This window comes from Myotis nattereri (genome assembly GCF_964212035.1).
Source record: "Myotis nattereri genome assembly, chromosome: 4".
Lineage (NCBI taxonomy): Eukaryota > Metazoa > Chordata > Mammalia > Chiroptera > Vespertilionidae > Myotis > Myotis nattereri.
Genome location: NC_138079.1, coordinates 40,884,611 through 40,908,956, shown reverse-complemented (window position 1 = coordinate 40,908,956; position 24,346 = coordinate 40,884,611). Strand labels below are relative to the sequence as shown.

At 40.2% G+C, this 24,346-nt stretch overlaps 2 protein-coding genes across 3 annotated transcripts in view; one reads left to right on the top strand and one right to left on the bottom strand.

Moving 5' to 3' along the window:
• The window catches only part of IQGAP2 (IQ motif containing GTPase activating protein 2), a 268,671-nt gene that overhangs the window by 58,913 nt on the left and 185,412 nt on the right, over positions 1-24,346 (bottom strand). The window contains exons 13-15 of the mRNA XM_081088634.1: positions 22,553-22,716; positions 6,145-6,229; positions 567-734 (exon numbers count right to left, since the gene is read on the bottom strand). Coding sequence (XP_080944760.1) covers positions 567-734; positions 6,145-6,229; positions 22,553-22,716 — 417 coding nt within the window. The remainder of the gene's footprint in view (positions 1-566; positions 735-6,144; positions 6,230-22,552; positions 22,717-24,346) is intronic.
• Positions 10,505-22,470, top strand: F2RL2 (coagulation factor II thrombin receptor like 2). Of its 2 annotated transcripts, XM_081088637.1 has the most exons (3): positions 10,545-10,717; positions 15,368-16,193; positions 21,998-22,470. In XM_081088637.1, exons 1-3 carry the CDS (start codon positions 10,639-10,641, stop codon positions 22,041-22,043), a joined length of 951 nt encoding a protein of 316 aa, XP_080944763.1. In that variant the 5' UTR covers positions 10,545-10,638; the 3' UTR covers positions 22,044-22,470. The 2 variants fall into 2 exon arrangements, with proteins under 2 accessions (XP_080944762.1, XP_080944763.1); XM_081088636.1 differs by lacking the exon at positions 21,998-22,470 and having other exon boundaries at positions 10,505-10,717; positions 15,368-18,393.

Below are 24,346 nucleotides of genomic sequence, written 5' to 3'. Positions count from 1 at the left end.
TCCTTCTGTTCAAGATATCACGAATATGAGTTCCTAAATCTGAAAAATGAATATTAAACTCATGCTCTCAAAAATACTTTCCAGAGCTAACATTTCATGATCTGCCATTGGCTTGAACAGGCATAAATATCTGCCAAGGTTATTGATCTAATCCCTTAGAGACCAATTCACTGCGCTTTATTCCATATTTTCAAAATTACTCTTTACCCCTACTAAATATTGTACAATCATGTATCATTTGTGTCAAAAAGGATAGAGAGAAACATCAGTTTTTACCACTGGAGAAATGAATCAACAAGCGAGACCTATATAAAATCTCCTGAAATACTGTACTTTCTCAAGTCTATGATGCCACCATGTATAGCCACCAAGTTAATTACAGCTTTCTAAAACACAAAAAGAAAAAGAAACATCTAAATAATTCCCTTTGCCATAGATGATAAAAATCATTTTAGAAATGTCAATTTGAAAGCAATATTTGTCTTAAAATTAAGAATATACAATACCACAGAAACTGTCATAATCAAAATGATATTCAGCTTGTGATAAATGACAAAAATGCTTACCACTTCTCGATTTTTGCTCTTTTGCCTTCGTAAGGGCATCATAGTAGTTGTCAGCACATTCGGGGATTATATCATTTGTATTACCAACAGAAGATTTCAAAACAGACAAAATATCACTTTTCTTTTCTTTCTCCAAACACTGATTAACATCAACGACCAGTGTAACCCCTGGATAATAATAAAAAAGTATTTCTGTTAAAGTTTATCTTGTATTTACCCTGCAGGCATGTAAAGCTATAATTCCACCTTTTAGGAATACATTGGTATCAAACCTTATTACCCTTTGAGAGTATGAACCACATATGCCCAAAAGACAGTCATCAATTCACCCAACAGTAAGACCCCAGCCTGGCTGGCGTGGCTCAGTGGTTGAGCGTCAACCTATGAACCAGGAGGTCACAGTTCAATTCCCCGTCAGGGCACATACCTGGGTTTCGGGTTTGATCCCCGTGTGGGAGGCAACTGATCAATGTTTCTCCCTCACATCAATTATTTCTCTCTCTCCCTCTCCTCTCTGAAAATCAATGAACATGTCCTAGGTGAAGATTAAAAAAAAAAAAATCCCATGGAAGCATGGTTTATTAAAAATCACAGCATCTCCTGGTTACTCGTGTGTGGTCCTCATTTTGTTCACTGTGATAATCTTTGAAATTGGGTTAATGCAAATCAATAGACACATGTCATTAATTGGTATTTGAGAACTAGCTTTATGAAGACATTTACTTATTTCAGAGTAAGTAAAATTCTATTTAAGCTTTGGAAATACTGATATTCTTCTGTATAGTGCAAGTATACTTCCAAGATTGTCATTAGCAACCAAAAAAAAAAATGTTCTAGAGAGGCAACAGGCACAGCTAGTCAATATATGCAATGGAGTCCAGAAACTTAATTCTGAAATCAATTTAGATCTATAAAGCATTTTATCACATTTTAAATTTCTGCCTCTTCCTTAAATAAAACCACACTGAACTCTGGGTTGTCTGAAGAAAGTTAGCATGGTGAATTCCTAAATTTTTTTAAAAAGTGTATTGATTTTATATATAGAGAAATGGAGAGAGAGAGGGAGAGAGAGAAAGTTACTAATGAATTCATTGGTTGCTTCTTATATGTGCCCTGACCAGAGATCAAACCCACAACCTGGTGTACTGGGACCAAGAATTTACCATGTTGCTCTGGCTGGATAGTTATTGACCTATCTGGTCAGAGCAACATGGTAGATTCTTTATTATCCACTTTAGTTCCAGGTAAGAATATTCTGTATGCTAAGCCAAATAAGCCAGTCAGAGAAAGATAAGTATCACATGCTCTTACTCATATGTGGAATCTAATGAACAAAATAAACTGATGAACAAAATAGGTCCAGAGACACAGAAGCATGGAACAGACTGATAAGTTTCAGAGGGAAGGTAGGGTGGGAACTAATTAACCAGGGAACTAATATGCATATATGTATAAGCCATGAACACAGACAATAGAGTGGTGAAGGCTTGGGAGGGGCAGATGTGGAGTGGAGGGGATCAATGAGAAAAACAAACAAACAAAGGAGACATCTGTAATACTTTCAACAATAAAGATTAAAAAAAATATTCTGGCCGAACCAAATGGACTATTATTTTCACAACCTGTAAATGCAGTGAGTTAGAAATGTAGAACAAAAAAATGAAAGAAACTAATTTAAAATACTTTTTAGGTGGAAAATGATCTTGATGAAAAGAGGAGAGAGAGATATGTTTTCTTTTACTTTTTAAAAGACATGCACATCAAACTCTACCATATAAATGCTAAATGGTATATTGTTGTTATCAAATTATGTCCACATGTGTATAGAACTAAAAAGGCTGACAGGGCAAAAAAACACAGAGTTTGACTTGTAGCAGCCTGGAGTCAAAGTCACGCAAATCTGGAGGAGCATGGAAAAAATTAAGGAGAACTTCCGTGGCAGACCCCAACTGTTGCCAAACAAAAGGTATAGCAATATGTTCCTGTGCTAGAGTTAACAGGAATGGGGGAGCTGCCCCCCTCTCCTCTACCCCAGCAAGTCTTTGTAGGATGAGAAAAATGCAGTACTAGTGTCTGAGAAGTTTGTCTGAGAGCAGCAGAAGGAACAAGTAAATGTCAAAGAATTGTTACATGAATTACATCTGATAGTTTCATCCAACCCAGTAAAATGCTGTTTTCCTTGAAAGATGGGTGTTAAAGTCATACATTTCTTGCATATAGTAATGCGCTTTATTATTGAGTAATTATGTTCAAGGAGTAGGTCCATAGTTTAACTTTCCAGCTAACTGAAGCTTACTTTTAATCTTAACAGAACCATTTTCCATGAAAATCTAAAGCCCTGGAGAAAACCTTAACAGAACAGTCTCTACACGGCTCATCATTTTACCCACAGTCCCTGGTACACAGAAGGTGCTTAATGTTTGCTGAGAGCTGCCAGAAGAGTCCCTCATGTCATTACAATTGTATGGTACTATAATACAGTGAGGGATACTTTCAAGCACTACAGGGGTATTTGGGCTTCTTTGCTCCTGCACTAAATGGCCTCAAATTCCCATGCTTTTTAGTTTTTCCCTTATTGTCACTGTCAGCTATCACTTCTCGCTGCTGTGTGCCTGCAGAGGGCAGCCCCAAACTTAACTGTTTGGTAATTAATTCATGGCTCCTGATGTGCTTGGAGGTGGGAAGAGAAACAACCAAGCATATCAGCATTATGCCTGAGATAAGAATAAACAGGCTCAAAGTGTGTGTCCAAGAGGTCCCCAATGAGCAGAGTAAATCAGTTCCAGGACACAGGCTTCTTGATATCTATTCTGATTGCCTTTTGGCTTAATCTGTGGGTTGTGGTTAAATTCCAGATAGCTGAGGATGTCAGGTAAAGGATCTCCATTACGTCAGGCATATTTCTACCAAGAAACAATTAGGAAACCTCCCACGAATCATGTAAGAAATCCAAAAACATGGTTGCTTTACATCTTATTCCATATACCAGCAGCCTTTCTCAAAAGAGAAGTGATATAACACCCAGTAGAACGAATATTGGTTCTCAGGCGAAGAAGGTAAAAAAAAAAATTTATGTATAAAGCACAGATCTACATATGGCATATAAACATATATACAATGTATCTGTGGTATTACCATTTCATGGTGAGAAAAAAAATTTCATGGTGAGGTCCAACTAGAGAAACCAATGTCTAGAAAGATTCCTTAGGGTGCAATAATGGAAAAAGTAGTCAAAAGTAGAGAGGCCTACTTTAAGAAAGTAAGGTGCTCTAGTGAACATGAACACTGGGCCAAAATGAAGGAGACTTGAGTTCCTCTGCCCTTTTAGATCTTGCCCGAGGTAAAGTATATGAGCCAACACATTTTCTTTGATCAAATTATCTGGGAGTGGGGTTGATGCTTATAACATGTGACCAGAATCTGTTTCAAGTCTTTATACAAAGGCTGAAAAAATGCTTTTAAAAGTAAGATTAAATTCCTGTTAAGAAACTGGAAAATTCTCATCTCAGTGTCAGAATAGACAGCGGTTTTATCTTCAGAACATCTCTTTGTTATCATACAACACAGAAGAAACTATATCAACTCCTTTGAGGGACGGGACCGAGGTAGAAGGTAGGATTTTAAATGTGCAAATGCAGAGTACAAAACCATACATCTGAGGAAACCTCTTACTTTCATAGTCAATAAATAGAAACTTGAGTCTCATGTGAAAAACAGAATCAACATTTGCAGGCCAAATGTAAGAAGAACACAGAATAAAAGGAATAAAAGAGAAAAATTCTAGGCTACTTGAGTACCTGTATTATAATCCAATTTCTTGAAAGTCTTTCTTCAAACTACACTGCTTTCAGTTTTATATTTAAATAATTTATGTACACATCTCAATTTTGTTTTCTTTTTCTTAACAATTACAGTGCTAGAACAAAAAGACTTCAAAGATCCTAAGGCTATAAAAGTTCAGGTTGGAGAAATACACATATTTTTCCTAGCTAAGGAAATAAAAACCAGATGTTCCTCACAGATGCTTCCAAAGTTTAAAAGCCTATCTCTGGAGCAAGAGTAAGGCATCTCAATAGCAATCTATGACCTGATAGCTCAGGATAGATTCTAGCTATAGCATGAATGGACAGCTCAATGAACGAGCCTTTTAGGAATCTTATTTTATCTAGGTTGTTCATATATATAAAGTGTTAGTATATCAATCTTGAAGCTATTTTAGATTGCCATGTGAATTTTCATACTATTCCTCCATGAAACAGAGGCATAGCATAAAGAAATTGTTCTCATTTGAGCCAATGTGGGGATTCTGCCAGTTGCTGAGTATGTCCATTCCAATTATGAATCTGGACTTGGGGAAGAAATCCCAGGATGGGTTTGAGGACCTACTGGGCCCTGAGAGATGGACCTGAGCTGAAACTCCATTGAACAGCTGGCCTCCATAAGCCACTACTCTGATCACAATGACATTTTAGGTCTCCTGGAATTAGTGTCACTTCAGGATTTAGTAATCCCCTGAAAAGTCTGATTATGTTCTTTCTCCCAGCATAATCACATGATAAAAGGCCATAGATCTCTTTGGGGAAAGCCTGGGAGAAAGATGAACAGGATAAAAATGTGTTAATGTAACAGAGTTCTTTCTCAAAGAGGACCCCGCCTTCCCTTTCCTCAGGGAGTTCTGGGTCTATAAACCGATTAAGGAGCCATGACTTCCTGTTTTTATAATCCAAGTTATACTTCTATTCACTTGACCTAGAACTCTTCTTCCGCTTAGACAAGTAAGAATTTAGTAGGCTGTCTATTTCATTCTAGGAGCACCATGTTCAATCAGCCAATTCCATAGGTCTCTGTGAGTTAGACTGTTCTGATTACTGCGTTCACTCTGCTGTTCATTATAAATTGCATCCATTTGTCTTTGGGTGATTAAGTGCTGCCACCCAGCTTCTGCCGGCCTCTCCATAATTGCATGAGCCAAATCCTAAAAAGAAATCTCCCTTTCTCTCTCCATATATGTATGTTCAGTATAGATAGGTGTATACATACAATACACTTTCCAGAGAAACAGAGCCATCTATCTATTTATCTATCTATCTATCTATCTATCTATCTATCTACCTACCTATCTATCTATCTATCTATCTTTGTAGTTGTTTTTTTCCAGAGAAAAATATTTATGTATTTCTTTCTCTGGAAAACCCTGATTAATACAATGAAAGGCCTGGAAGGGAGGATGAACATTTATTGAGCAAAAATGGGCTAGTTTTTAAAGATTAAGGTAAAAAAGGACTTGGCTGAACTATAAATTTGAAAATTTAGAAACCATTTTTTGCTTCCTGGGTTTTGTTTGGTTACATTCTCAGATTTTGCTGGAAAGAGCACCTAAGTCATTGAAAATAGTGCAACCAATGAATCATATTGTTGTATACATATGTATTCAAGAACTCAAATTGGTAGGAAAAGTCCAACCTTTTCAGAAGTTACAACTTATGCATTAAAAAATTATGAATAAAAATAAAAATTCAGAAGCATAAGCAGATACAAGCAAGGCAAGATGGGCCAGCAAAAGGAGGTGAGGGCTTACATTGTTTTGCTTTGTCCTTGTCCCTGTTGGCCTCATAGACTGCGTGTTGTATCTCATCCAGCCAAAGAATTTTAGAAGCAGGGTCCTGGGAATATCGACATAGAATAAAAGAAAAACATAGTGAATAATGATGAAACAGAGTAACTGCTTTTAAGGAACCAGCTTATTAAAATTTCCATAAGCTCTTATTCGGCAACTACCAAGTTCTGCCAATACACTCTACAAGCTACTAATGAAGTAGATCCCAACACAACCACTTCTCCCTTCCCCTGCCACCCCTCTAGTTCAGCCCACCAGCATCTCAAAGCTGAGCATCTGTACTGGTCTCCTATTTGCTTTGCTGCTTTCAAATTTGCCCTCTACCACAGTGGTCTTCTACAGAGAACCAAATAATCTCTTCAAAATGGACATCTCATGACAACACTCCTTGGCTTAAACTCCTCCAAAGGCTTTCCCCTGAAGTTGGGAGGAAACAAAACTCCCTTCCCATGGACTGTGGGGATTTAATGAACTGGCTTCACCTCACATTCCTCTACTCTCTATTCCAGACCTTCACACCAGCCTCCTTCAGATCACAACATTCTACCCCAGCAAAATGGCTACGATTCTTTCTTATCATTCGGGCCTTAATCCAACTGCCACACCCTCCAAAAAAGACTTCTCTGGACACCCTCGCCAAAAACTCTCTGCTCTGGTCACTCAGTAACTGTGGTTCCCAAGGCAGCCCAGAGTGCCATGGGATACTTTAAATTTGAGGGAAACACAATGACACCATTTATCAGATACAGAGACAAAAATAAAACAAACATTAAAAAATCAAACAAAAACAGAGGTTGCCCTCAAGAAGCTGATGGTTGAGTAGAGACAGATATACAAAAAAAATAATTATAATACAATGTGATGAGGACATTAGCTGTAGAAGCACAATCCAGAAATAGCCAAGATGGGATTAACATAGTAAATCGGGGGGTGGGGGGTGGGGGCAGGTTTGAGTTACAGGGGGAGAAAAGGCCAGGTAAAGAATAGCCTCAGAAAGGAAGTGATGGAAGCAATAAAAGGTATTGAATTACCTTTAATATTTTTTAATTTGGAGGTTGATTCTTATGCTCTTGCTACAAATTTAGTGCTGGCATCTCATTAACTGGGACTTCCAGATAGCAACTGTATTTTCTATAAACTTGTCTAAGATTGTAAGTAAAATTTTATCAGTAGAAATTAAATATTGTGGCAAAGGATGAATGTTCCATTAAAAAAAAGGGGGGGGGGGTGGAACCGTTGCCTATGTGTAGAGATAAGCGTCATGTACTAAATCCTGAAGCAAGGCTGTGATGAAGAGAAGGCAGCTCACTGGAGCCGTGGAGAACCAGCTTCATCAATCAGGACTCAAGATGGCGAGAAGCAGGAAGGAGAAATAACATTTACCAGCTCCTCTGGCAGGCTTCAACCCTGCTTCTCTCAGACACTAACATGAGATAATGTAGGCAGAAGGGGTTCTGAAAATGAAACACTATCTTTTATTTCAATCCTGCAGCGTCTGGGCTAACGGAGACTGCCGAGGAAGGCCTGGCGCCTGCTTCCCCAATCCTCTCTAGCTGGATCTGCCATATGGGAACCCTCAGCTGTTAGTAAGATTTCCCATTTCTTGGCAGAATGAATGGGGAAGATTCAAACAGGAAGTACGATGGCAAGTTGAAGACTAGAGGAGGAATAAAGAGACAGGGGAACAAGAGCTATTTTTTTTTTTTCTGTTTCTAAGACCAAAGGGAACCTATAAGGTACAGCCTAAAAACAAAGCTCCATACAAGTTCATTGAAGTATGTCTCAGGTTTTTTGTGTGGGAATTTACCAAATTCCTTCATAACTTATCAGTGTAACAGACAAACCATACAAACTTTTACCCAGATGAAAAGGAAGTTATAATCCCACTTCTAAGCTGATGGTATTTGTTTTAAAAGCTAAACAGAAGAGAGACTCTGCAAATCAAATGAATTCAAGCCAACAGTTTAAATCATGTCTTCTTGAAATAAAGGTTACTAGAGTTACATGCAAAACCAAGAGTGAAAACCAAATCCTACCAATGGAACATCCTTTTTTTAATAGCTCTGTAGAAGATTGGAATTATTATATTTACAGGATGGCCATGGCTCCACCTTCAGCTAAACAGCCAGGTTCAGCATATGAGTAACAAATAGATTAAGACAAGTGAACAGAAACTAGGCCATCTGCATACATTCCTGAAACTAGGTGACTCCTAGGAAATTTGAAACAAAAAAAGTACTCTCTTCTCAATATTTTGTGGTTATTTTTTGGTTATTATTTCTACAATAAAATAGCATTCTATCTCAGTGTGTGTTATCATATGTTATAAAGACTGACTTAAAAAAAATTGATTTCAGAGAGAGGAAGGGAGTGGGAGAGAGGAAGAGAAACATCAATGATGAGAGAGAATCATTGATCGGCTGCCTCCTGCACACGCCCCCAACTGGGTATTGAGCCCACAACCCGGGCATGTGCCCTAACTCGGAATCGAACCATGACCTTCTTTTTGATTTTTTTTTTTTTTTTTTACAGAGAGGAAGGGAGAGGGATAGAGAGTTAGAAATATCAATCAGCTGCCTCCTGAACACCTCCTACTGGGGATGTGCCCGCAACCAAGGTACATGCCCTTGACCAGAATCTAACCTGGGACCCTTCAGTCCACAGGCAGATGCTCTATCCACTGAGCCAAACTGGTTAGGGCAAACCGTGACCTTCTTGTTCATGGGTCAAACTCAACCACTGAGCCACACCAGCCAATTTTAAAGACTTTCTTTTTCTCCTCCACAGAGGTAATATTTATTATTTGTTAAAAGATCTTTTATGTAACATATATAGAGAACGCAAAATTGTACAAAGCACATTTTGGGGATTTCTACTACGAAATGCGAATATACTTCTGAAATCATATAGAGATATGTAAAGACTGATTTTTTTTTAAAATATATTTTATTGATTTTTCACAGAGAGGAAGGGAGAGAGATAGAGAGAGTTAGAAACATCGATGAGAGAGAAACATCGATCAGCTGCCTCTTGCACATCCTGTGCCCGCAACCCAGGCACATGCCCCTGACCGGAATCGAACCCGGGACCTCCCAGTCCGCAGGCCGACGCTCCATCCACCGAGCCAAACCGGCCTCGGCTGTAAAGACTGATTTTTGATTGCAAAACTTGGTGGGGTGAAATTTATCAAGGTGTGAAAAGTTTGCGCAGATCAATTCCTTCTTAGCTTATCCCTTAAGCCTTTAAGTTTCATGTGAAATTTGCATTTTTCTGATTCTTCCTGCATTTTATAGGCAATAGGCTGTTGGGTTGCCTGGCTTAGCATTTAACCTTAAGTTTTGTTAATTATAGAAAAAATCTGTTATAAGGCAGTATTTTTTCTAAATATTAAATCATATCCTTCAGAATATAACTACTCATAAAAGCTTCTATGTTACACAACAATGTGACTACTGAGTGGTGTTAAATTTAATGTGATAACACTTAAATAATGGTTAAGATGGTAAATTTTATATTATGTATATTTCATGACAATTTAAAAAAAAATCAAAGCCTATTGTAGACCTGCTCACCAACACCCATGGAATAAAGGGAGTCCTCTGCATTTCAATGTATTATGATTTGTGTTTAATCAAATAGTGTGGTTTTACCCCCTTACTTTGACACCCCCCCGCCTCCGCCCCCCTCCACACACACACACACACATTATCTGACCCTACTGAATGGCTCAGAATATGATGAGCTATGGCAAAAATTCTGGCCAACCACGGATGACACTTTCGGGTCATTGTGACATTGATGAAGAATTTTCAGAGTAATCGGCGCTTTGTCAATTTTTAACTTCATAAAAAAAGTTTGCTCTCCATAATGTATTTAATTTGTAATTACATAATGAGTTTCAGAATTAAGATTTGAAATAGCTGGGAGGATAAAGAAAAGGATGATTTCTAAAAGCTAATGAGTAAGTAGAAATCGCACTCTGGAAACCCATTTTTAAACTGATAAGAACGGATACTACACTTGATCTTAGCCAAAAGGCCGAGAAGCGATGGAAACCCATTTTTAAAATGGATAAAAGGAGAGAGGGGACGGCGTGAGAACTAACCGCTGGCCGGCTGTATTTTCCTCTTCCTTCTGCAAAGGGCTGCACACGCTCTGCATTCCTTGAATGCACATAAGCGTGTGGGAGGGGTTTACAGCACCCATGCGGCACGGACTACTAGGGGTGGGTGAGAGTTGAGGGCCACGTGCCCCAGGGCTCCCTCTGAGTCACGCGCTCTGAAACCTGAGTGCTGTCACACTCCCTCCCCGAAGAGGTCCTGGGACTGGCGTTTCCTGCCTGCAGAGCACACAGCAGCTTCACAGGGCACAGCTCCCGTTTGCTGTTACCCACATGGAATTGGGGTGAAACCGTGCTCCCTCATTTTACGCGTCTGATAACATTTGGGAAACAGGATGCAGGTGGTCAAAATGAAAGCTCTCATCTTTGCAGCGGCTGGAGCCATGCTTCTGTCACCCACATTCTGTCAAAGCGGTAAGCCCTTTTCTTATGGGGTCCGGGGCGGGGGGAGGGGGGGGGGTGGGGGGGGGAGGGGAGGGCTGGTCTCTACAATTAATTCAATAGTGAATTTTCTTTGTGAGAAGTTTTTGATTTTCTAAGCATTTCCTCTGATTCAGCAAAGATAGCGCTTTAAAAAAAATCCTATGTTTCTACTTTCTGGTGAGGCATAAAGGGGGAAAAAGAATATTCTCAGAGATCAAGTGGTCTGCTTTCAATAACCAACAAGGCTAATAAATTAGTGTTTCTTAATAATATACCATTTTTTACTTTCAGTGTATGAGAGTTATAGTTTTCCCTGCCCTCATATATGATTTTTAAATTTTAGAAATGAAATTTCCCTAATACTATTACTTAACTCTTAACATTTTTTTATTTTATTCAACACCAGTTCAGGATACATCTGCATCTGCAACTCTTACCATTAGGTCACAATATAGTCAACATTGTTAGGAACAGGAGAGCTGGGCAGAGAAACAACAACGAGAGGGGGAAACCCCAAAATTAAATAAAACCCCCAGACCTCTATTAAGGAATGTTGCTAACATTCACAGCTGGAATCACTGAGGTAGTTGTAGGAGAACCCTAAGAGAATTAGTGGATGGTAGCACATGTGGGGTTTATGAATAGGATTCAGTGAATGCTCTTTCTAGGAGTGGATGAACCAAAATGCAGCGGAATCATAAGAGAAATGAGGCTTGTGGAGGTTCCTTCAAGATGCTGGTGGGGTTTGGAGGAAGTGAAAAGGGGGGAAGAATTCAAATGTGACAAAGTAAAAGGCAGGGAGTTGACTTTCTTCAATCGGGTGGGGGAGAAACGAGACGTGACTCAAGTCCACTCCCTTTGGACCAGTGCCTCTTTCAGGCCTTTTCCCGGGTTGGCAAACATTTTAGAATCATTTTGTTAAATGGAAACCTGTATAAAGAATTCAGCAAATTAAAAAAATAAAATTTGGCCCTGGCTGAGTAGCTCAGTTGGTTAGAACGTCCTCCCAATATATGTCAAGGTTGGGGGTTCGATCCCCAGTCGGGGCACGTGCAAGAATCAACCAATGAATACATCAACAAGTGGAATAAACAGATCAATCTCTTTCCCTCTTTCACTCTAAAATCAATTAAAATTTGTTTTCACAGTGAGTACCGTTCTTAAGGAAAACCATATAAGACTTGCTCAAGCTGAATCAGATCAGCTGACATTCTCGTGGAAAATGGAATCCAGACTTTCAGAGTCAGTGTTGAGCATGTTTTTGGCCTGATGTCTTGCTCAATCACAGGAATTTTCTGAAAACTGACAAACACTTGGTTCCAAAAGCTCTCTTATCAGATCCCCACGGCAAACAACCCGTACGACGTATTCTTCAGCCACCATTTACCAGCTTCATGCTTATCTGGGAAGGCACTTCTATTTGGGGGATTGTCAGGTACAGAAATTTTCTGAAATGCAAGCTGAGCAAAAGGGTTTGTGTGACTAAACTCAAGTATCACACCACGTGCCTCAACCTGCCTCACAGTTCACCTCTCAACAGGCACAAACCACTGCCACTTCTCAGATTTTTCTTTCTTTTCTTTAATCTACTCTCCCCTAAATAGCACCGGAGCACCTCCCTGCCCCTGTACGTTCAGAAAAAATTCTCCCTTTTTGTGACACACTGAATTAATTCCGTTTGTGCAATCTGAGGGTTATGAGGAAGGCTTCAATTTCACCTGGGGCGAATGACAGAGGTGAAAGCAGGATGAGAACCAGGTTACTGAACACTAACCTCAAGTATTCAACACATAGGAATTCAGAGGTCATGTGAAAAGGAACTGGCAGAGAAATAGCATTTTAAAATTGGCAAGTATGAAGTTTAAATTCAGCATAAAAGTTTGCCTCGGGTAACAAATTTGAGAGGATCTACTTTCTATCCATGTTAAAGATTAATTTATGGAAAACTTCTTTAATGATAAACAGGTCTGAGTATTGAGGTTTATTCTGTTTTTGAAACTGCACTTTCAAGAATTAGGATTAGTAATATCAACAGGACACGTAATGCCAAATATTTATAGTATGTGGTCGTGTTTTTATGCTTTTTTCCCCCCCATTTCCAACTTTTCAGATCATCATATCGATTTCATCTTCTGATTTTTCTTCCTTTGTCTCCTGTCCCCTTAAAAATCTGACATTTGAATTTTTTTTTCTTCTCACATCTCTCACTAGGCTGTTCAGCCACTCCTACTAAATTAAACCACAGCCTCTATGCAGACTAAAAAGTCTGTACTTATCATTTAGATTCCTGAAATTTAGGACTCCACACCTAAGGCTTTCTGCCTGTTCTAGGACAGTTTACACTCTAATATCCCAGCAGCAACCCAAACTCAGGAATACTCAACACCGAGATCTTTGCTTCTCTTTGTGTTCTCCCCTTTCCTTTGGAGCATCCTCCTCCTCCAAGTCATTTCTGCCTCCTGCCTCTCCCCCACCGACTCCGTACCCAACAGATGCCAGGTCCCATTGAGCCTCCATCACAGTCTCGTGTGTTCATCTTCCCCTGTCCACTGCCCCTGCTCTAGTTCTGTAACTCACCATCCTGAGGTTAAATGATTACACCAGACTCTGAAACTGCCCCTCTTGCTTCCAATTTCTTATCTTTTCATTTTCAGTTCTTCTCTACACTGTCACCAAGGTCTTCTCAAACACAAGTAAAATCATGGTTATGTTAGTTTCCTATTGCTTCTATAACAAATCATCATAAATCAGTGGTTTAAATAAAACATTATCTTATATTTCTGGAGGTCACAAGTCCTAAAGTCAAGTTGTTCATTCTGAAGGCTCTAGAAGAGAATCTGTTTTCTTGCCTTTTTCTAGAAGCTGCTTGCATTCCTTGGTTCATGATTCCTTCCATCTTCAAAGCCAGAAGCATAGCATCTTCAAATATCTCGCTCTGACTTTGACCCTCTTGCCTCCTTATTTTAAGGACTCTTATGATTACTCTAGTGGCCTGGTGCACGAAATTTGTGCACGGGGTGGGAGGGGGGTCCCTCAGCCCAGCCTGCACCCTCTCCAATCAGGGACTCCTTGGGGGATGTCCGACTGCCGGGTTAGGCCCGATCCCTGTTTGGGCCTAAACTGGCAGTCGGACATCCCTCTTGCAATCTGGGACCACTGGCTCCTAACCGCTCACCTGCCTGCCTGCCTGATCATGCCTAACTGCCTCTGCCTGCCTGTCTGATTGCCCAAACCTCTCTGCCTGCCTGCCTGATTGCCCCTAACCCCTCTGCCTGCTTGCCTGATTGCCCCTAACTGCCCTCCCCTGCTGGCCTGATTTCACCCCCAACTGCCCTCCCCTGCTGGCCTGATCTCACCCCCAACTGCCCTCCCCTGCCAGCCTGATTGCCCCTAACCCCCTGCCGACCTGATCTCGCCCCCAACTGCCCTCCCCTGCTGACCTGATTGCCCCTAACTGCCTCTGCCTCAGCCCCCACCACCATGGCTTTGTCCAGAAGGAAGTCAGATGTCCAGAAGATGGCCAATCGACCCAGTCTAATTAGCATATTACCCTTTTATTAGTATAGATTGGGCCACCCGGACAATTCAGGATACCTCCCCATCTCAAGATCCTTAATCACACCTGCAGTCCCTTTTCCATGTGAGGTAACACATTCACAGGCTCCAGGCATCAGCAGGTGGAATCTTTGGGGTGCCACTATGCTGTCTACTACAATGGTCAGCCCTCTGTTCATAATTTTTTATGTGTACAATTCCAGCATCTATCAATGGGCACATGGTTCCTTAGGACAGTTTAGGGGCCCTTCAGAGATTTGGCTGTAACCTAATCTTTCAACTTCATCTCTCAGATGAACTTTATTAGTATAAGACAGTGCATTTTTGTATAACCTTTCTCACTTGTCTGAGAGTTGAAGACAGGGAGAGAGTTTATTTAAAACTTTATGCAATAAAACAGGCAATAAACATTTGCTGCATTAACTTATCTGACATTCCTAGATCCCATGACAGCCCATACTATGCCTCTGCCCATTCATAATCTATAGAAGCTTATGCCTCTATTAAATTCCATCTCTTTATGAACCTTGCTTATCTTTGTTTACATTCATCTTTTCATTGACATTTTACTCAAACAACTGTCAACTACTGACTAAAAGCTTATACAGTTTATAATTATATGACATTGCTCTATAATGGTCTGATGTGCTATTTTGCTTCCTCTAAGAATATTATAAATTCCTTACATCTACTTTTTGCTCCCGCATTGGCTAGCATGGTGCTAGGCATATGATAAACCTTTGATTGCCTGATCTACAGTGATTTTTTAAAAATAAAAATGACCCGTCTGGCTCAGTGTTTGAGTGTCGGCCTATGAATCAGGAGGTCACAGTTCAATTCCCAGTCAGGGCACATGCCTGGGTTGCGGGTTTGGCCCCCTTTTGGGGTGTGCAGGATGCAGCTAATCAATGATTCTCTCTCATTGTTGATGTTTCTGTCTCTTTCACTCCCTTCCTCTCTGAAATCAATAAAAATATATTTAAATAAAAAATATAAATGACCCTACACACAGTGTATTTTATGTCTTCTGAATCACAGATATGGCTCAGCAAAATATCATAAGTTAATACTTCTTTTCAATTACAGGTATGGAAAATGATGCAGATGACTTGGCAGAGCCAACATTATCTATTAGGACCTTCCGTGGAGCTCCCACAAGTTTTTTTGAAGAGATCCCCCTTTCTGCTATAGACGGCTGGACAGGAAGCACCACTGTAAAAATAAAGTGCCCTGAAGAAAGTGTTTCAAATCTCCATGTGGATAATGCTACGATGGGGTATCTGAGCAGCTCCCTAAGTACCAAACTGATACCTGCCATCTACATCCTGGTGTTTGCAGTGGGTGTGCCGGCCAACGCTGTGACCTTGTGGATGCTCTTCTTCAGGACCAGATCCATCTGTACGACCATTTTCTATATCAACCTGGCCACTGCAGACTTCCTTTTCTGTGCCACGCTGCCCTTTAAAATAGCTTACCATCTCAATGGAAACAACTGGGTCTTTGGAGAGGTCATGTGCCGGGCTACCACAGTCATCTTTTATGGCAACATGTACTGCTCCATTCTGATCCTCGCCTGCATCAGCATCAGCCGCTACCTAGCCATTGTCCATCCTTTTACTTACCGGGGGCTGCCCAGGCGCACCTATGCCTTGATCACATGTGGATTGGTGTGGGCAACCGTGTTCTTGTACATGCTGCCATTTTTCATTCTGAAGCAAGAGTATTATCTTGTCCACAGGGACATCACCACCTGCCATGATGTCCACAACGCATGCGAGTCTTCATCACTCTTCCAACTCTACTACTTCATCTCCTTGGCATTCTTTGGATTCTTAATTCCATTTGTGGTCATTATCTACTGCTACACAGTCATCATTCGGACGCTTAATGCATATGATCATAGGTGGTTGTGGTATGTTAAGACGAGTCTCCTCCTTCTTGTGATTTTTACCATTTGCTTTGCTCCCAGCAATATTATACTTATTATTCACCATGCCAACTACTACTACAACACCGACAGCTTATACTTTATCTATCTCATAGCTTTGTGCCTTGGTAGTCTGAATAGTTGCTTAGATCCATTCCTTTATTTTCTCATGTCAAAAATCACAGATAACTCCACAGCTTATCTTACAATAGTGAAATCACCTTAGAGAACAATGGAAGCTATCTGTGCAAACATACATGCTTGGGACCACATGTGCGTAAGTGCAAGGAGCTCCATTCTCTAGATCCCTTTTGAAGCTCCTAAGAGATAGTGCTTCAAAAACAACACTATCAGTATTTTAAGAACATCAATGTAGGAGAAAAATATCACCACTCTCTTCATGGTGGTGGACACATTTACCTGACTGGTACTTTAAGCTCTTTATAGCTCTATCTTCCCTCCTTCTATGAGCTTTCTACTCTAGATGAATTGAAGGAGAATAGGACAAGGGACAATGATACAGCATGGAGAGAAGCTAATATCTCAGTTTTTGGTACCTGGTGTCATTTTTTATTCCTCTGCCTTCTTCCACTTGCATGCTGGGGGCCGCCTCATTAGCTGATTCTACCTTTGTAATATCTCTTACTAGGATCCATTAGTCCCATCTTTGCCTTCCAACCATTCTCTTCCTGTCCAGCCTATCCTCCACTTCACCAGGCCACTGCCAGATTTTTCTTCCTCAAATATCAGTTTGAATACCTCACTCAACCCTCCCCCCACCCCAAGCTCACTGCAGCATTATTTATGACAAACAAGCTATGAAAGCAACCCAAGTACCCCTCAATGGATGAGCAGATAAAAAAGCTGTGATACATATATACAATGGAGTATTACTTGGCCATATAAAATAATGAAATCATACCATTTGGGCCAGCATGGACCAAGAGGGTATTATGCTCAGAGAAATAAGCCAGAGAAAGACAAATACTATATGATTTCACTTGTATGTGGAATCTAAAGAACAAAATAAGCAAACGAACAGAATTGAAATGGACTCTAGACACAGAGAGAGAATTGGTGGTTGCCAGAAGCAAGGGGGCATTGGGACACAGGAAGAAAGAGGTGAAGGGACTAAGAACCACAAGTTAGTAGTTATAGAATGGTCACAGGGATGTAAACTACAGCATAGGAAATATAGACAATAATATTGCAATAACTATGTATGGTGCCAGTTGGGGTACTTGGAAATATCATGGGGAGCACTACATAAAATATGATTGTCTAACCAACACACACACACACACACACACACACACACACACACACACACACACACAACAGCTCGAAAACCTCCATGGACTCTCCACTGTTTTAGAATAAATGATTAATCTTTAGTTTGGCATTTAGGGCTAACTTTCTAATTTTACTTCCCAGTAAACCTTGCCTGTGATGTAGACACTAGCCAAGCTCCTTGCTTTGCTGTGATGTGATTTCTCCTCTTTTTGCCTTTGTCTCTAACTGGAAAGCTATTTCTAACATATTTGCCTTAATTCGTTCCATCTGTTAAAGCCCCCAAAGGACCTTTCTTCCCTGATTCTCAAGCTAGAAGTTCATTTTTCTAATCTGAACTTTCAAAGCATTTTATTGTATTTTTATTATAGTACTTACATATAGTTCATTTATAAACAAATATTAGTTCCATAAACACTTAAGCACCATGTATAGGAGAGAAGGGGCTTGTTCTGTCCCTTCTTTGTGCTTTTTATGGCAACCCCAGGCTCAAGTTTTTTCAGGGTCTGTGGGGCCCAGCTCCATACTTTACTAGTACATTGTCATGTGGCTGAATGAAAGAATAAAATCCCAAAGCATCTTAGCAGCATGAAAGTCCATTAAATTCCAACAGAGAAAGCAAGGTATTCTGTATGACAAGGGGCAACACCATTTTTAGTTGGACATATAAAAAAAAAAATTAGGAAGCTAAGCTATGAATATACTCAAAGTCATATAGAAGTTTAAAATGCCTCCATTACTTTTGTGGCTTAAATATAGACGCCCAGCATCTTCCTGTAGGTAAAGGGATTAGACAGGAGGTAGGATATCAGTCGTTAAGGGCATGAAATATTGCTGACATGAGTTTTCAAGTCTGTAAGAATGTGCATTGACCAATATACTTGTAGTGACCATCAAAACAATAAAAAATTTAAAATGCATACTTTTTAATGTGAAGAGTTTCCTATTTCATTGGACTGAAGTTAAAACACACACACACACATGCCCATAAAGGCCCTTTATAGCATGTGTGCAGTTGTGTGAAGAACAAAAATCAGGTAAATAATAAAGCAAGCAAGAAAAACAAATCTACAATAAGTCTCAAGATGACAAAAAGGTAAATGTATGTAACTAGTTTTTGCAAATAAAGTCATCAAATGCAATACAGTTTTATCTATGGAAAACATGAAACAATATTCACTTGTTAAAAGCACACTTAATTTTTATGCAATAAATTACACGTAGCAAAACAGAACTTTTGGTGGGGATATAATTCATATGTTCTCAAGCAAAGCCTTCAATTTAAAAATATCTCAAAATTCACCGCCTCTGGTGAACAAAGTGTGTTCTCTGCTAAGTGTATGCCAACATGCCCTTTACCCAGACTTTCCCCAAGAGACAAAAGGAATTTGGTGCCTACTCAACGTTGTACTTGAAATACTATTACCAAGGACCAAGTAATGTTTACCATATAAGGATATTTTATATGGCCAAGTAATCCTCATCAACTTACATCATTGTCCCTTATCTTTGATAAAACTCAGCACCCATTCTTTGAAGATGTTATCATTGAGACCTTTAACACTATATATTTTACAAGCTTTATTTTATACTGACAATACAAGTAATATATTTTCTTCTATTATTTTCCATATTTGGACCTTGGGAAGGCAAGGCACAGAAATACCACCATAAAACACAACTGGAAACTACTAGCTATCAAAACAACAGAGGTTTTAAAAGAGAAATGCAGGTCTAGCTGGCTTGGCTCAATAGATAGAGCATTGGCCTGCAGACTAAAGGGTCCAGCCAAGGGCACATGCCTGGGTTGCAGACTCGGTCCTCAGTAGGGGGTGTGCAGGAGGCAGCTGAGCAATGATTCTCTCTCATCATTGATGCTTCTATCTCTATTTCCCTCTCCCTTCCTCTCTGAAATCAATAAAGACATATATTTTAAAAAAAGAAAAGAAAAAGAAATGCAGACACCCCACCAAATAAACAGAACCAGATCCCCCCTCCCCCCGCCCCCAGGGAAAGAGATCAGGCTGAGAAAAGAAAGTTTCAAAACTAATGGGCAAAGAAAGAAAAATGTTGAAAAAATAGGAATTTAACCAAATTGGATTAATTTCGTAGAACTGTTTTAAGCCTGTTAGCTGTTCCAATACAGTTCAAGCCCCTAATTTTATTGGCCCGAGTACTTTTTAAAAAAATATATATTTTATTGATTTTTTACAGAGAGGGAGAGGGATAGAGAGTTTGAAACATTGATGAGAGAGAAACATCGATCAGCTGCCTCCTGCACACCCCCAACTGGGGATGTGCCCGCAACCAAGGTACATGCCGTTGACTGGAATCGAACCTGGGACCTTTCAGTCCGCAGGCCGACGCTTTATCCACTGAGCCAAACTGGTCAGGGCTGGCCAGAGTACTTAAATGCCTGAGCTAGAACCCAGCTCTCTGGGCTCATATGTAATGCTCTAATCACACTATTAAAGCCACTGCTTTCACACTAAGGAAGGATGCCCAACAGAGAGCTGGCACCTCATGATCACTCGGGAAGGCTCTGGGGTGCTCTGGAGGGTGCTATGTGGTTCTGCCTTGATTCAGAACCTTCACAATGGGATGCTCTGGGAGGGACCTCCACCGCCGGCCTATGAAATGCTATGAAACGTTTGTGGAGTCAGGCTCATCTCAAGGACAACCCCCAAGTGGCTGCGGGCAGGGCATTACCTTATAACCCTGTAAGATAGGTACTACATGTGTAAACTGAAGCATAGAGAATTTTGGTGACTTGACTAAAATCCCTAATTTTTGGCAAAACCAAGATTTGAATGGTGCCTTGTGTCCAAAGCAAACAACTTTTATCTTAAGATGCCGGTAAGTGTGCCTGTGCCAGGGCCACAGCTACATCAGTGGCAACAGCAGGTGGCAGCTCCCCTTCCTGGTTGACAGGTCTATTCTCCTCCCCTAAGATGTGGGAACACAAGGCTTGGATCTGAGTCTCATTCTCTCACTCCCTGGCCTGGCATTCAACCCAAGCCTCAGGTTCATTCACATCAGGTGAGAGAGCACCCCCCCCCCCCACAGTTGCTGTGAGGCTTAAATGAAGATCCGCGTGAGGGCACCTGTACAGCGTAGGTAGGGGTAAGCCCCGCCGCCGTGCCAATCAGAGGGCAAACAGCACAGAAGGCCCCACCCCAGGGAACAGGTTTCTTCACCTTTAATGAGGGGTGAACAGGATTTACACTGTTTTATTTTTTTTCTACTTTTAGTGAATTTTTATTTATTAAAGATTTATTTGGCACAGGTAATACATAGTACAAAGTTTAAAAGATTAGGAAATATTTCCTCCTTTTCTCTAGTCACTCAGTGCTCTTCCAGAGGCAACCACTTCTGTATGCTGCTCGAGACTACATGATGCCAAAATATTTCTAACGCTTTGAGACAAAGTTAGTTACTTTGAAGGGAACACCTGAACTGGAGCAGTCCTGTTCTAGAAACTAGACTAAGTTCCTGGCGGAACTGGCCCTTCGTGAGTTGTTTACCTTGTATTTTGAAAGTTTAGAAACATTGAGTAAGTAATACATGCACTCTGCAAAAAACTTAAAAGTCCAAATAGTACAAGAAGAGAGAAAAAGAAGTATCAAACTTTCTATCTGGTTCACCTTCCAGATGGTGTCTTCTTTCAGAAATATTCTACGCACATATAAGCCCACATATATATGGGTGTGTATGCCATTTGTGTGTGTATGTGGAAGCATGCAAACACTTAGCACACATATTAAATATTGTCCAATATAGAACCGTTCATTCTTTTCTGTGTATTTCACTGTATGGATACTCTGCAATTTAACCAGCCCCTCCTGATGGACATTTTAGTTTTTTGTTTTTTTTTGTCTTCTGCTATTACAAACAATGCTGCAATAAACATCCTTTTCTATCTGCCTTAATATATGTTTCTGAGTCACACAGACTGGGGCATAGTTCCAGAAATAATTACTTTTTGGGGGTAACATTGGACAACTTGGTCGTAGCTTCATTATCTATAAGATGATAACGATAGTTTGGAGAGCTGTTATGAGGATTATGTGAGAATATTAGACACTAATATCGTGCCCAGCAAATATCAGGTGATGAATAAATGTTTGCTCTAACCAAGGATGTATTTCCCATCTCAGATAAGGCAGTTCCTGGTTCCAAAGCCTCATATAGAGGAGAGGCTCACCTCTTTTGGGTTGGCTAGTACATGGGGACATGAAGGGTATGAATGGCTAGCACCCAGGTAGGATCACTCCCACTCTCAGGTGACAGGTTAACACTCAGCCCAGAACCCTTCTAATAGTGGCCACTGTCTGTCTGACTCCTTATAATATCAGTACCAGCTCCACAGCCAGGTAACCGTCTGCTCTTTATGGAGACTCTGACCAGGTCAGTGTCCTATGTCCAGAACAAAGCATGCTGGTTCCTCCCTAAATCATCCTGCTTTCCACCCACCTAACCAACTCTTCCTTACCTTTCAGGCACAGCTTCTACTCCATTTCCACTGCACTGTTCTTAGGATTCTAATCCGCAACAATCCCAACCACCTCTGAGTCACCCTGTGCACTCCTCATTTTGGCGCTTGGCCACATGCCTATCTCTACTATTATTTAACTATTCTATCAGAGAATGCGCACTGCCTCAATCAATTTTTCAGCATTGAGGATAAGGACACAGAACATTCAAATGGTGTCACGTGTTCCTTGGATCCCCTTTCCCGGACCAGATGCTACATACTGCACTATGCACACAGTATGTGCTCAGAAAATATCCAAGAACTTGGACTCTGAACAAAAGCTCTCTCACAACTGAGTTTTTAGGAAAAGAGTAGAAGCAGTCATCAGCTCCGGAGCTGGCTTGTTTGACGCCTGGAAATGACAGCGCTATTACTTCCATTCTGATTCATAGGCAATTGCTGGAAAAAGAGGCTCATAAGCTTTAGGAAAAGATGGGTAAAAAAAAAAAAAATTCCTCCCTTCTACCTTTTCCCTTATCTAGTCTGTAAATGTGAAGGAAATGAACTTACTGAGACTTACCTTCAGTTTCTGTGATTTGGCGTGGTATAAAACATCCTGGTAGTGCTGGGCATGCTCTGGGTCCACATCTCTAATCTTAACTGTAGGTAACTGCAGAGTTTCTAGTGTCTTTAAAGGATCTCCTTTATCTATGGCTTCATTGATACACCCTACAGCCACAACTCCTGGAAAATGAAGAAAGTTTTTCTTTTAAACCACAGTACTTTATAAGTTCTCCAGAATCAGCAATTGCAAAGATGGAGTTAGGAAGTGGGGTGGGAAATCCACACACAAAAAAACCCTATAAGAGTTAATAAACAAGTACAGCTAAGGCTGTGAGAGATAAGATCAGTGTACAAAAATCCATTGTATCCCTATATATTTGCAATGTGCAATCTGAAACAACAGTAAGGGGAAAATCCATATATAATAGATTCTAATTACAAATACAGTATAATTACAAAAAGAATAAATAAGAATAAATTTAACAAAAAAAGCATAAGGTATGAAAGATCATTGAAAAAAAATAAAAATGACTTAAGTAAATGGAAAAATCATCTCATGTTCATGGCTCTAAAGACTTAATATTGTTCTGATGGAACTACTCCTCAAATGGATTTACAGATTCAATGCAACACCTAACAAAATCCCAGCTGCCTATTTTTTTTAACAGACATTGCCAAGCTGATTCTAAAACTCATATGGAAATGCAATAGACCAAGAATAAAATAATGCAATGTTGAAAACAAGAACAAAGTTGCCCTAGCTGGTTTGGCTCAGTGGGTAGAGCATCGGCCTGTGGACTAAAGGGTCCCAGGTTCGATTCTGGTCAAGGGTACATGCCAGGGTTGTGGGCTCGATCCCCAGCGTGGGGTATGCAGGAGGCTGCCGATCAGTGATTCTCTCTCATCACTGATATTTCTATCTCTTTCTCCCTCTCCCTTCCTCTTTGAACTATATATATATATATATATATACATATATATATGTGTATATATATATACATATATATATATGTATATATATATAAAGATTAGTGCATTTAAACTATAAAAAAATTTTTAAAAAGGAAAAAAAAAAGAAAAAGAAAAAGTTGAAGGACTTTTCCCAATTTTGAAATTTACTACTAAAGCTACAGTTAATACTGCATTGTACTAGGGTAAGGATATACAGATCAATGGAATAGAATTTAAAATTCAGAAATAAACCCTTACAGTTATGGTCAGTTGATTTTTGACTAGGATGACAAGACAATTCAACAGGCAAATAATAGTTTTTATAACAACTGGATAACCACATGAATTAGAATGAAATTAAATTTCCTATATTATTCCATGCACAAAAAAATAACTCAAATGGATCACAGACCTAGAAGTAAAAGCATCTCTAATAATAAAAGCATAATATGCTAATTAAACCAGACAGCTGAACAACCTTCCAGACGTCACTCTGGACATCCTTCGCTGCCGCAGAGGTGGCTGAGGCAGAGGCGGTTAGGGGTGATCAGGCAGGCAGGTAAGCAGTTAGGGGCTATCAGGCAGGCAGGCAGGCAGAGGGGTTAGGGGCAATCAGGCAGGCAGGCAGAGTGGTTAGGGGCGATCAGGCAAACAGGCAGGTGAGCGGTTAGGAGCCAGAAGTTCCAGATTGCGAGAGGGATGTCCTAGGGATATTGCGAGAGGGTGCAGGCCGGGCTGAGGGACACCCGCCCCCATGCACGAATTTCATGCACCAGGCCTCTAGTGAACTATAAAATTCTTGGAAGGAAACATAGGAATAAATCTTTGTGGCCTTGAAATAGGCACTACTTCTTAGCTA